This window comes from Grampus griseus (genome assembly GCF_964374135.1).
Source record: "Grampus griseus genome assembly, chromosome: 1".
Classification (NCBI taxonomy): Eukaryota; Metazoa; Chordata; class Mammalia; order Artiodactyla; family Delphinidae; genus Grampus; species Grampus griseus.
Genome location: NC_139017.1, coordinates 173052401 through 173065056, shown reverse-complemented (window position 1 = coordinate 173065056; position 12656 = coordinate 173052401). Strand labels below are relative to the sequence as shown.

The 12656-nt window shown below is 51.6% G+C and overlaps 1 protein-coding gene across 2 annotated transcripts in view; it reads left to right on the top strand.

The window, feature by feature from the left end:
• Window positions 1-10910, top strand: part of PRDM2 (PR/SET domain 2) — a 118362-nt gene extending 107452 nt beyond the window's left edge. For both annotated transcript variants that reach the window (XM_082648628.1, XM_082648627.1), the window contains 2 exons: window positions 3444-3587; window positions 9010-10910. In XM_082648628.1, coding sequence (XP_082504754.1) covers window positions 3444-3564 — 121 coding nt within the window. In that variant the 3' untranslated portion in view covers window positions 3565-3587; window positions 9010-10910. The remainder of the gene's footprint in view (window positions 1-3443; window positions 3588-9009) is intronic.
• Window positions 10911-12656: the final 1746 nt, after the last annotated feature.

Genomic DNA, 12656 nt, shown 5'->3' with positions numbered 1-12656 from the left:
ACAGGTCCGGCAGCAGCCCAGGCCTCCCCAGCGGACTCTAGTGAGTAGCCGGGGCCTCTAGTGAGGCCACGGGGAGGAGGGCTCCGCGTGCATGTGCCGAAGGAAGCCCTGCGGAGCCGGGGAGACAGGAGCTGAAGGAGCAAGATGGATGGGAGGTCGGCGGGGCCGGGCTGTGTGTGGAAGAGCTCGGTCCCCACCAGGAGCCTGGGGTTGAGTTTCGGCAGGGACATGTCACACCCCGCTGTACCTTAGGGAGGGGGAACAGATGGGAGGGGAGCCAGCGGGGGGGTGGGGAGGGGGCCTTGCTGGAGACCAGACCGGGTGGCAGAAGAGAGGGAGGAAGGCGGACAGAGCTGGCAGGGCCCTGGTGGATCCCCTGTGCTGGTGACCCCTGCCCTCACACCTCCAGAAATATCCCCCTTGTGCCGAATTCTTCTCAGAAGGCAAAGGGCCCCCGTATCCTGGTCCCCCGGGGCTCTTCCTAGCCCCGCTCTGCATCAGCAGGCTGCAGGGATTGTCTCCATTTTACAGATGAGGAAGCTGAGGTTGGGAGGCCGGGAGGCAGGGAGGCCCTTCCCGGGGTCACACAGCCAGTGAGTATGAGGATGGGAGCTCGCACTCAGGTCTCCGACGGCTGTGCTGCCTCCTCGGGGCTTATGACTGCTGCCCACCCCCACAGCGGCCACAGTCAAAACCCCATGCGAGTTGATGTTGGACTTGATTGTCATAATAACCCTATGAAATAAAATTGCTCTTCCCGTTTTGTGGATGGTGAAACTGTAGCTCAGAGAGGGTCCATGGCTTGCCAAGGTCATACAGCCAGTGAGTGGGAACCATGAACCACAAGGTGCTTGTGGGTTAAGCGTAACTGTGCTGAGGATTGGAGAATATCTGGTTTCTTAGCACCTCACCTCTCAGCCTCAGACAGCTGCTGGGCTCTCAAAGTCCTCCGACCACAGAAAGGGTTTCACAATCAGGAAGGAGACTGTCCTGCTGGGCGTCACCACCCCAGTCCCTAAAGGAAACACCCAGGTGGTGACTTGGGGTCTCCTCCAAAATTGTGGCCCATAGAGCTGAAAGACCTGGGCTCTGCTCCCCCAGGAAAGTCTCCATCTATCTGAGCCCCCGTTTCCTCATCCGTGAAATGGGTATAAAATCACTTGTTCCTCCTACCTCCTGGACTGCTGGTAGACTCCGGAGATAACAGCAGGCACAGCACTTGGGAATCACAGCGGCTGTTGTGTTGTCCAGCATGGGGCCAGGCAGTGTGTGAGGGGTGGCGAGAGGCACCTGCCTTCGGGGGCCTTGCCCCTGACCATTAGCACTCTACCCAGGTGGACGACTAAGACTGGGGAGAAAGCCTGCTCCCGAGTAGAGATGACTGTGCGGCCACAGGAGCTGGAGGGTGGAACGGAGCAGAGGGGAGCGGAGATGCCCGGCAGCTGCAGAGGGCTGGGAGGTCCACGGTGTTGTCTTTGTTTGACTGATTAGGTTTTTGAATGTTTCATAGATGTGTGATGATGGTGAGACGAATGAAATGGAAATTGAGGGTGCCAGCCCGTTCGTCCCCAAAGCTGCTACATCCTGCTGGAGACGTTGCCCCAGAGAGGGGACAGTGTAGGGGGACCTGCCACGTGCCAGGACTGTCCCTTATTCCTCAGCCGGACAAGGTGTGCAGGTCGTCCGTGTTTCCGGGCAGCCTGGCAGCTAGCTGACTGTCCCCTCCCAGCGTTGGGTGGGCTGGCCGAGGGGTCGTCGTCGTGCTCACCCTGAGGTGCCCCCTGCAGGCCACACCTCATGGGTCTTCTGGTCCATCCGGGGCGCAAGCTTGCCACCGAGCCTTGGGTCTCAGTTTTCCGCCTTGAATCTCGCTCGGGACTGATCGCACAGTGTCGGGGAGGAATTCAAGCAGGGGCAGTCCGGAGCCATGACTGAGAGCCAGGACCTCAGAGGGGATCTCATCTGTGGAGAGAACAGAAATCTTCCCTCTGGCACCTTCCTTGTTGTTCTGTTTATACATTCGTCTATTCTTGTAGGTATGTGTGAGAGCTACCTTGTCAGCTGTGGCACCGTTCACATCTGGGCGGATCAGTCGTCATGGGGGCGTCCTGTGTGCATTTAAAGATGTTTAGTAGCATCCCTGGCCCTGTCCACCAGATGCCGGGTAGCAGCATCCCTCCCCTCAGATGTGACAACCCCAAATGTCTCCAGATATTGCCAAATCCACGCCCTGGTTGAGAACCACTAATTGAAACCCTGATGTTTCAGCTTTGAGACGGACCCCATTCCCAGCTCTTTCTCCCTCCCTGGAGCAGGCGAGGTTCCCAGAAGGGGTCGCCCTTCCTGCCTTCCCGCCCACTCACTTCCATTCTTCTATCTAGAGAGGCCGACTTGGGACCCGGGACAAGTTACTTGACCACTCTGTGCCTCTGTTTCCCCGTCTGTAAATTAGGGCTAACAGAGAACCCATCTCGTAGGAAGAGTAAGATAGTTGATATACATAAAATATTTAGCACAGTGCTGGGCACCACATGTGTTGTTCTTATTCAACAAATATTTATTTTTGTGATGCTAAGCCGGGGCTGCAGCAGCGAACAGGACAAGGGCCCTGACCTTGAGATCTCACAGCTCCTGAGGGAGGCAGATGCACGATTCTGTGATTGTGATTCAATATAACAAGGGCTGTGATGGGCAAGCATGGGGGGCTGTGGGAGCCCACAGGAGGGACACCTCATCCAGGAGTTAGAGAAGGAAGTCTTCCTGGAGGAGGTGATATTCCAGCTAGGATCTGGAAGGTGAGTACGACTTAGCTGGATGCAGGAAGGGGAGGAATAATGGTCTGGATTGTCTATCTTTAAAAAAAAATTAATGCTTTCCTGAAAAAGAAATCCAGTTTAATGGGCTGTAGTAGCAAATAGGACCAAACCAGGTCAAGGGATCCAGGTTTATACCCCCTCTGAGATCCCTGACACAAAAGTTCTCCGCACAGTGAGGCCGGAACAGGTGCCAGGTGCAGAGTTCCAGCCTGGAGGGGAGCCGGACCTACTTCCTCTTCCTTCTGTAGGTGACGGTGGTAACTTGGTACCAGAACCCCCCCCCCCAGATGCTTTTGCGGGGAGCATAGTGCCCGGGGAGGCAGGCGGGGAAACGGTGAAGCTGCCCTCTGCACAGCAGTGTCCATTCCTGGCTCGCCTGCCCATCCAGTGGGGGTCCTGAGGGCGGGCCTGCCCGGTGCAGTGTCTCAGAACCCCGCTTGTGGACGCTTCTGCCGGCCCATCGCCTCCGAGTGGAGGGAAGGGGGTGGGCAGAGCATGGTGGCGCTCACTCCGGTTGTTCAAGGTGCCTGGAGAGGCGGTGCCAGCACGAGACCTCCCGGGTGCTGTCTGGGTACCCACCGGGCTGGGCTCCTGGTGATGCTGTGTGTTATTCCTCTCCCCACACAGCTACAGTCTCCGCCTGGCATCTCGATGTCCTCCGCCAGCTGCCCCGTACATCACCAGGCAGTGTAGGAATGTCAAGGCCACAGCTGCAGCCCAGTTCCAGGGATCCCTCTTCAAAGAGTAGATGCTTCGCCTGCTCCTTGACAGGTACGCGGAGGGTGGAGCAGCTTCCGGTGGCTCTGGGGGCCGAGGGGCAGGGCTTGGATTTGGGGGTGGGCTGTGCAGGAGAGAAGGGGGTGTGCTAGGTGGGGCAGGGGGCCTTCCTGCAGGGAGGGTATATAGTGGCTGAGAGTGTAGACCCTGGACCATCTGGTTCAAATCCCACCTCTGCCTCTTACGGGCTGGGGGACCTCAGCAAGTTACTCTGTCTCTCTGAGTCTCAGTTTTCCCATCTATAAAATGGGGATGACAGTAGTATCTACTTCATAGGACTGTGAGAATTACAAGTGTCAAATGTATGAAAGCACTTAGAACAGTGCTTCGCACAGATAAGCACCGGGTAAGCCTCAGTATTAGCGATCGTTATTGTAATAATAATAATGACAATAATACTCAGCACTTAATTGAGACCTTCAGCGGCTTTATGGCCAGAAAAGGTCTATGGAGTCCCTATTCCCACAGTGTATTTGAAAGTGGAAGTAATACTAATTCATAAAGTATAAAAACTTGGATTTATGTGGGACTAGAAGTCTCCTTCCAGATTTTCTGATGGTGAAACCTGAATTCATTCGTGGATGCTGGACTTTTCCTCTTGGGGGGCCGGGCTTTGCCAGTGACCTTGAGCAGGCTTGGGTTTCCCTGCTGGTGACATGGAATGTCTTTTTTCGTTGTGTCCCCGAGACCAGCATCTCAAGCATGATTGGGGCACCGGTTAAAAATACAGACCCCAGGATCCCACTCCAATTCACTAAACGAGCATGCTGGTGAGCAGGGCCTGAGAATCTGCATTCGCAGGTGGCCCCGTGGCTCTGGGACACACTCAGATTCGGGGATGGATCCCTGCTTAACATGGCCAAGGTCACTTGGAATGAGACCGCGGCTGTTTAAGGCAAGATAGGCTGAATTCCGAAGCTCTGGGGTCTTTTGTGCCGTGCCTTCCTCCCTCACGCCTCTCCTCTCCTTGATAGCTCGCTCACTCCTCTCTCCCACAGCAGGTGGAGTTTCTGGGATTGGCCTTATTTCTCCGGGGGTTCACTCAGGAAGGGAGTGGAAATAAAACCCACTTTCCCTAGAGAGTTTGTGCTGCGCAGCTGGCACTGAGCCCACCTCCTGGGCACCAGCTCCTGAAAGGGGAGGTGAGCCCAAGTCCGGAGCGCAGTGGAGCAACGTTGCGTGGATGCTGCAGTGCTCAGGACTGGACGGCCCAGGAGACCATCCCCCCTCCCACTTTACAGTTGGAAGGGTTGGGCCCCGGAGAGGAGGCTCAGCTAGAGTCTTCTGGAGAGCGGCAGGCAGAGCCAGGATGTGCAGTTCCCCACTCTGGGTCCCGTGCGTGTCCTGGGATCATCCTTTTGGCAGCTGCGTGGACGTTCATGATGATGGGCTGGCAGGGTGTGGCTTCCAGCTCAGAGCAGGTGTTCTTTGCAGCCTGAGGGAGAGGCGGGTGCAGCTGGACTGATTCCTGCCCAGACCCGGGTGTTTCTGTCGGCCACTGCAGTCTCAGCCGTAAGCGTGCCTTGCAGATTCAGGCCCTCCCCTGGGGCCCGTGCTCAACCCTAGATGGATTCTCTTCCCTTAGTTTCAAATGTGCGCAGCTTCCCAAGCTGGGTGCTCGGATGAATAGAGGTCCAATTTCATTTGTATCTGCAGCTCACAGCTCCTGTTCACTCACCAACAGTGAATGTTCAGAACTCAACAGTTTACTTTCAAAGTGACTGAAAATTGCTCCTTAAAATCTTATTTAACTTTTTCCCTAATTTTTAAATTTGTATGTATAATAAGTATGTGCTACTTATTATTTCAAAAAATGACTTTTTTTTTTTTAAACACCTTATACTATTTGTCTTAGTCTGCTTGGGCTGCCATAGTAAAATACCACAGACTGGGGGGTTTAAGCAACAGACATTTACTTCTTATGGTCTGGAGGCTGGAAGGCCAAGATTGGGGTGCCAGCATTGTGGGGTTCTGGTGAGAGCTCTCTGGCTTGCAGATGCTGCCTTCTAGCTGTGTCCTCACATGGCAAAGTGAGGAGGCTCTGGTGTCTTTTCTTATAAGGGCACTAATCCCATCATGAGGGCCCCACCCACATGACCTCATTTAAGCCCAATCACTTCCCAAAGGCCCCATCTCCAAACACTATCATTTTTGGGATTAGAGTACAATTGTGGTGGGGAACACAATTCAGTCCACAGCACTGTTTAACACAGTTCCAAAATGATGTTTTGAGATGTCACGGCAAAGGATTTTAGCACCGGAAGGGATGTGTAGGCAGATACCCTCACTTTACAGAGAAGGAAACTGAGACACAGAGGGGCAAGTGACAGCCCTGGGATCAGCTTTCTGATGCCCAGATGGATGATGGATTTTAAGTGGTCTGTGCCCACTGTACAGGCTCTGGGGTTTGTTCTGAGGAAAGGATGACATCCTCAAAGCACCCAGGACTGCCGTTCATCCTGCTGCCCTTGCCGGGGTAGAGGCTCTGTGGCCAGCTTACTGGACAGTCTGACCCAAGGGGGGGACCAACACAGAGGAGCTTGGCTTTTCTCCAGCACCTGCCTTCCACTGCCTCCCTTTTCTGCGCTCTCATGACGTCTCGGGCAAAGCCCAGAGCTCTCTGCTCACTTTTAGGTATAACAAAGTGCCACGTTGCCTCGTCCAGCCTGACACTCCCATTGCACATCCTATTTTGCCTCTGTCTCTTTCCCATCCTAAGGGGCCAGCCGGACTTCTGCCCTAGGGTCTAGGAGGGGAGGTCCAGGGCAGGGACTGGCACCTCTCACTGGTCTGGCTGCTGCCATGATCCTCCTCTTGGCTGTCACTGTTCCTTTGGCTAAGACTGGCCGGCCTTGGGGCAGACTTCCCGGTGCTGGCCCTCCCACAGGGTCGCAGGAGTGGGGTGTGTGGAGGGTCTCCGAGATAGGAGAGCGCCCCTCTGGCTCAGCCTCTGCCGACCTCCCCTCAGCTCCAGTCCCAGTGGTCCAGCCACAGCACCTGCTGCTGGGGTCTCCTTCCTGGAGGGCTGCCTCTCAGGTGGGGGGCTGGCAAGATGGCTTCTTTTTTGGATCTCACCCCATGACCCACAGGGGACTCACATATACTAGCCACACCAAACCAGGGGAATGCAGAGCGCTCCACGCTGGCCCGTCTCTGTGTCCTTCTCCTGCTGCTGCTTCTGCTTCGATGGGCGGGGCACATGCAGGCCTCCACCGGGCATGAGGCTCCCTCTCTCAAAGGCACCCTGCTCCGCTGCAAGCAGCTCTTTCCAGCCCCATCAAGAGGTCTTGGGGAGTTGGAACTGACATAGTGTAGTGGTTAAGAGCACACTTTCTAGAGTTGAATCCCGGCTCCAGTAATCCTGGCAGGTACTTCACTTCTCTGTGTTTCAATTCGTCCGTCTGTAAAGTGGGTTAATAATAATAATATCACACTATACCATTTTATATAAAGGACTTGAGCATCTGTGGATTTTGGTATCCATGAGGGTCCTGAAACCAATCCCCCTGTGGATAGTGAGGGATGACTGTACCTCTCTCACGGGAATATTGTCAAGATTGCGTAGGTTAGTGCAGTAAGTCCCCTACATGTGAACCTTCAAGTTTCGAACTTTCAAAGATGGGAACGTGCGTTCGCATGTCCAATCACATAAGTTAGTTCACGTGTCTGGCGTACATTGTCACGTGCGTGCATCCTCTGCAAGTGGCTGTGCTTTTGTGAACTTTACTGTACAGACTGTATAGAGTACAGTAGTACCCCTATTGCTGACCATCCTTCAGCTCTACCATCTCCCACCTCTTCTCCCTCCTCCAATCAGTAACTCTTGCCTGTTCACTTGATGCCAGCCCCTGCAATGCCAGCTGTTACACTGTACTATTGTACTTTCCAAGGTACTGTACTGTGAGACGAAAAATGTTTTAGTTTTTGTGTGTGTTTGTTTTTTATGTATTATTTGTGTGAAGAGTATTATCAACCCATTACAGTACAGTACTATATAGCCGATTGTGTTAGTTGGGTACCCAGGCTAACTTTGTCGGACTTAGGAACAAATTGGACTTACGAACTCGCTCTTGGAATGGCACTCGTTTGTATGTAGGGGACTTAGTGTACATGAGAAGCACATAGGAAAGTGCCTGGTATGTAGTATTGAATAACTCTTCCATAGATCAGCTCTGCTATTATTATTGTTCTCACTGAATGATTATATTAGTAGTAGTTGTAGTAATAATAATAGTAGATAGTAGTAGTAGAATAGTAATAGTAATGATGACCAGGTCCACTGGGTGAGAGAACTGAGCCCCTGAACTTGGCCCAGCGCAATTCCAGGCTCATATTCAACCCAGTGCAGCAAATGTCATGAAACAGTCACTCATGTGCCTGGCTGTGTGCCAGCTACCGTGACTGGGGTTTCCTTGTTGGAAGCATGTGAGCTAAGCCGCTCCCTCGGAACAGAGAGCACACACAGGCTCTGGAGGGGGCTTGACCTGGGTTCAAGTCCCACCTCTACTGCTGGTCATCAGCCTGACCTTGTAAAAGTTACTTCTCCTCTCTGGGCCTCTGTCTCTTCCATTTGAAATGGGGATGTGTGTCACCTGCCACAAGGGTCATTTTGAGTATTAGCATGAAATGAAGTGACAGTGTAATTACTTTGGAAAACTGTCTGGCAGTGTCTACTGAAGCTGCCCCTATGCATTCCCCAGGGCCCAACAGTTACAGTGCTAGGGGTACACTCAGCAGAAATGCATACACGTGTGCACCACATGTTCCTATATTATATATGCACACCCTACTGCCTAGAGTTTCCTTCCACTCGGCATAAACACGTACACGTGGGCACTGTATGCGTCTTCTAGACATACATAAGAACATTCTGGCGGCATTACTCATGATGGCCCCAAACTAGAAACTACCCAATTGTGCACGGGCAGGGGACTAGGCAGATGGAAGTGGCCTGACCCTGCACTAGAATCCTATAACAGAGAAAGGGAAAGAAGTACAACCACGTGCTCGAAATGGGTGCATCTCACAAACACGTTATGCAGAAGAAGCCAAACACAAAAGGATATGTATTGATTGGTTCCATTTATTTAAGTCAAAAAATGGGTAAAATCAATCTATGGTGATAGAGGTTGGCAGAGTGGTTGTCCTGGCAGGGGGGCGCGGTGAGGGTTGGTGGGTATCCTAGAAGGGGGCCTGGGTGGGGCTGACAATTGGTCGAATTGTTTCTCCATCTGGGTGTTGGTTACACAGGTGTGTTCACTAACAGTTCGTCAAGCCGTACTCTTCCATACGTGTGGTATACTTCCAAAAATAGTTTAACTAGAAAAATGAAGTAGAGGGATCATGGTTGAAGAGCCCAGGGTAGGCCCTGAATATGTAGCCGTCATTATTATTTTTCTTTTCTTTTTCTCCTCAGCACCTGAAGTGACCTGGAATCAGTGAAGCCAAAGGGACTGGCCTTCTGGCCTCCAGGGAGTACCGACCTATTCCAGATCCATGAGCCTGCAAGAGAGAGAGAGTGCGTGTGTGTGTGCGCGCGCGCGCGTGTGCGTGCGCCTGTGGTCTTCAGATGAGGGTCCCGAACCCCAGGGAGGCAGGAAGGCAGCTGATTGCACGCCGTGGATGACACCTGGGTGCAGCCCCTGGCCCATGTTCTGCAGCTCAGCCTTCCTGTTGGGTTGGGGCCCCTCCTACTATGCAATTTTCCAAGAGCTCCTTGATCCTGCTTTTTGCTTCTCCAGTTGTCTTTTGCCACGGCGGGGACTTGGGTCTGGCCCAGGGGTCAGCTCCAGCCCCGTCCGGGGAAGGCCTTCAGGAAGAGGCCAAGTTCCCCTTCCAGGCAGCCCCGCCCCTGCCTTCCCTCGCCCCCAGTGTCTCTGAGAATCCGTGGTGTGTAGACACTTCGGAGCCTTGGTGATCATCCCCCTTGGCCCTTGCACTTGGAAGACTTCCTTCTTTGCCTGAGCAATCTGAGCCGCTGGCTCTCGAGTCGTTTCCAGATTTGTCTTTCTCATCAGTCAGGCCCTGTGCGTCCAGGAGAAAGTCCTCATCTCCGTTTATAGATCGGCTCCTCCCGTGGGAGAGGCAGGGGACAGGATGCTGTGAGGGCGGTGCGGGGAGCTCTCCCGTGTGTGCTCTTCTTTGCCTCCCTTGGTGGGACCATCAACACCCTTAGGGTCTGAGCTTCTCCAATTGGCTGAAAAGGGAAACAAACAAGCAGAAATTGGGAAATGAAAAGTAAGCTGGAGGATTAAAAAGCCTAGGGGGGAGAAAAAGAGATTTCCGGAGGCCGTCTATCGCCTGCCAGGGAACGATGGACCTGGCTCCATCTCTGATGGAACAGTCCATGTCTCGGAGAAACGGGTGAGCTGAGCTAGGAGTTTGGACCCAGTTCAGTGAGGGTCTTGGGTTTTGTGCCTTTGGGGCAGACTCTCAGACAAGGATGTCTGAGACCACTTTGGCGCTGTGTTCTCAGCCCCAGTTTGGATGGTGATACGTCAAACCCAAAGCGGAAGGAGGGAACTCCTCAGAGTGGTCGTGCAAAAAAAAAAAAAAAAAAAAAAGGGACTTTTTTTCAGGGCTACTATGGTTGATCTTGCAACTCTGTAAATATGTATGTAGACACTTTTAAAAAGCATGTATTTATGTCCCTGACTGTAAATGCCCCATTTTTAAAGTTTTATAACTTGTGTTATTTAATGAATCGGTCGACTGGCTGCAGTGTGCGATTTGATAACCGTCCAGGAGGAAGGTCTCACGAGAGCCTCACACGGGCAGAAAAACGCTGATCGTTGCCCTACGTCACAGTTTTCCTGTTTCCCACCCAGCTACAAACCGTGGTTGGTTTTAAATTCTCACAAACTGGAATCCTTTGGCCCACTCCTAAAATTAACCCTCCACAAGCATGAAAATCTGGGGCTGTTCCTTAACCTAACAAGACGATTTTTGTCCCCTCAGTGTTGACACTCGTGAACCGTACCCCGGCCTCTCAGTTCTTGAGGGTGTTTTTCCTTTCAGCAGCGAGGGAGGTCCACGAACCCCAAGCTTGGAAAGTCACCTTCAGCCAGTGGCGAGTTCTGGAAAACGTTGTGAGGCCTGGGGAACATTCATGTTTTGCACGTGTGAACGTGCTGGTCAGCCTCCAGCACTCAGACCGTGAGGAAAACTGTCACGAATGTTCTAATCATGAAAATGGGGGGGGGGGTGTTTTTTTAAAAAAAAGCTGTGTTTGCTGGTCAGTGAAGGTCTCCGAGCGTGGGTCTGGATTGCAGAAGAGGACATGTAAAGAAAATTAACAATAAAAGTGTGACGCGCGATTGCGAGGAACAGGCGTGGGAGTGATCATTTTGGCTCCTGTGTTTCGTGTCTTGTGTTTTGGTGACTTCTGTGTGTGCGGGCTGGGGGTCCTTGGCGGCTCCATTCCAGCGATGAGGGAAACCTAAGGTTCCCAGGAAGCCCCCTGTGGAAGTACCCCACCCGGTGAGCAAGCTTACTTACCCTTCCTTCACATCCCCTCCCTCACCCGCCAGCCCGTGAGTTAAGCCCTTTGGCTGAGACGAGAAAGGCCTCCTGTGATTGCAAACATATTCTTTGCTTTAAACAGCTTCATTGGAGATGGAATTCACATACCGTACCATTTACCCATTTAAGTGTACAAATCATTGGTTTTTAGTATATTCACAGAGTTGTGCAACCGTCACCGCAGCAGTCAATTTTAGAACATTTTCAATCACCCCCAAAAGAAACTCCAAACCCATTAGCAGTCACTTCTTATTTCTGCCCAAGCCCTTAGCCCTTGGCAACCACAAATCTGCTTTCTCTCCCTGCAGATTGACCTATTCTGGATATTTCATATAAATAGAATCATACAAAATGTGGTCTTTTGTGACTAGCTTCTCTCACTTTGCATAATGTTTTCAAGGTTCATCCAGGTTGTGGCATGTATCGGGACTTCATTCCTTTTTACGGCCAAATATCCCATTGTACTGCATATGCCACATTTTATTCATTCTTCAGTTGATGGATTTTTGGTTTTTTTCCACTTTTTGGATATTAAAAAGAATGCTGCCATGAACATTCCTATAAAAGTTTTTGTGTGGATATAAGTTTTTTTTTTTTTAGTATATTGCTGGGAGGGAATTGGTGGGTCACGTGGTAAATCTATAGCTAACCTTTTGAGGAACTGCCAAAATTTTCCAAAGTGGCTGCACTATTTTACATTCCCACTAGCAGTATCGGAGGATTCCAGTTTCTCCACATTCTCCCCAGCACTTGTCATTGTCTATTTAATTTTTGCCCTCTTCGTGGGTGTGAGTACAAATGAATTCTTTTGAAGAGCTAACCGTCCTTCTGATCACACATCCTAGCAGAGTTAGATAAAGGCCCTTGAGAGGATGGGGTGAGGACAGGTGAATTATGATGGAAGGTGAGAGAGAAGCATTTTCTTGGGTTTGGGGTGGGTAGATGGTAGGAGGTCCCCAAGTGGTCTTTGCCCATATCCAAATATTTCAGAGGGACAGGAGGAAGAGCACAAAGTTTTGCCTTTTCACTTAAACACTTTCTCTAAAAACGTGATAAGATGTCATATTAGAATTCTCTAGAGAAACAGGAGATATATAGATATAGATATATTAATTAATTATAGGAATTGGCTCACAAGATTAGGGAGGCTGAGAAGTCCCATGATCTGCCATCTGCAAGCAGGAGACCCAGGAAAGCTGGTGGTGTAATTTTTTCTGAGTCCAAAAGCCTGAGAACCAGGGGAAGCTGATGGTGTGAATCCCAGTCCAAGGGCAGGGGATGAGATATCCCAGTGCAGGCAGTGTCAGGACAAAAGGGTGAATTCCTCCTTCCTCTGCTTTTTGTCCTGTTCAGGCCCTCAATGGATTGCGTAAACCCACTTACACCGTGGAGGGTGACCTACTTAATGTTAATCTCACCCGGAAACACCCTCACAGACACCCAGAAACAGTGTTTAATCCAGGCTTGCCATGCTGTGCTCAAGTTGACACAAAGTAACCCTCACACCTTACTTTCCACTCTCTGGAGAAAACTTACCTAGAA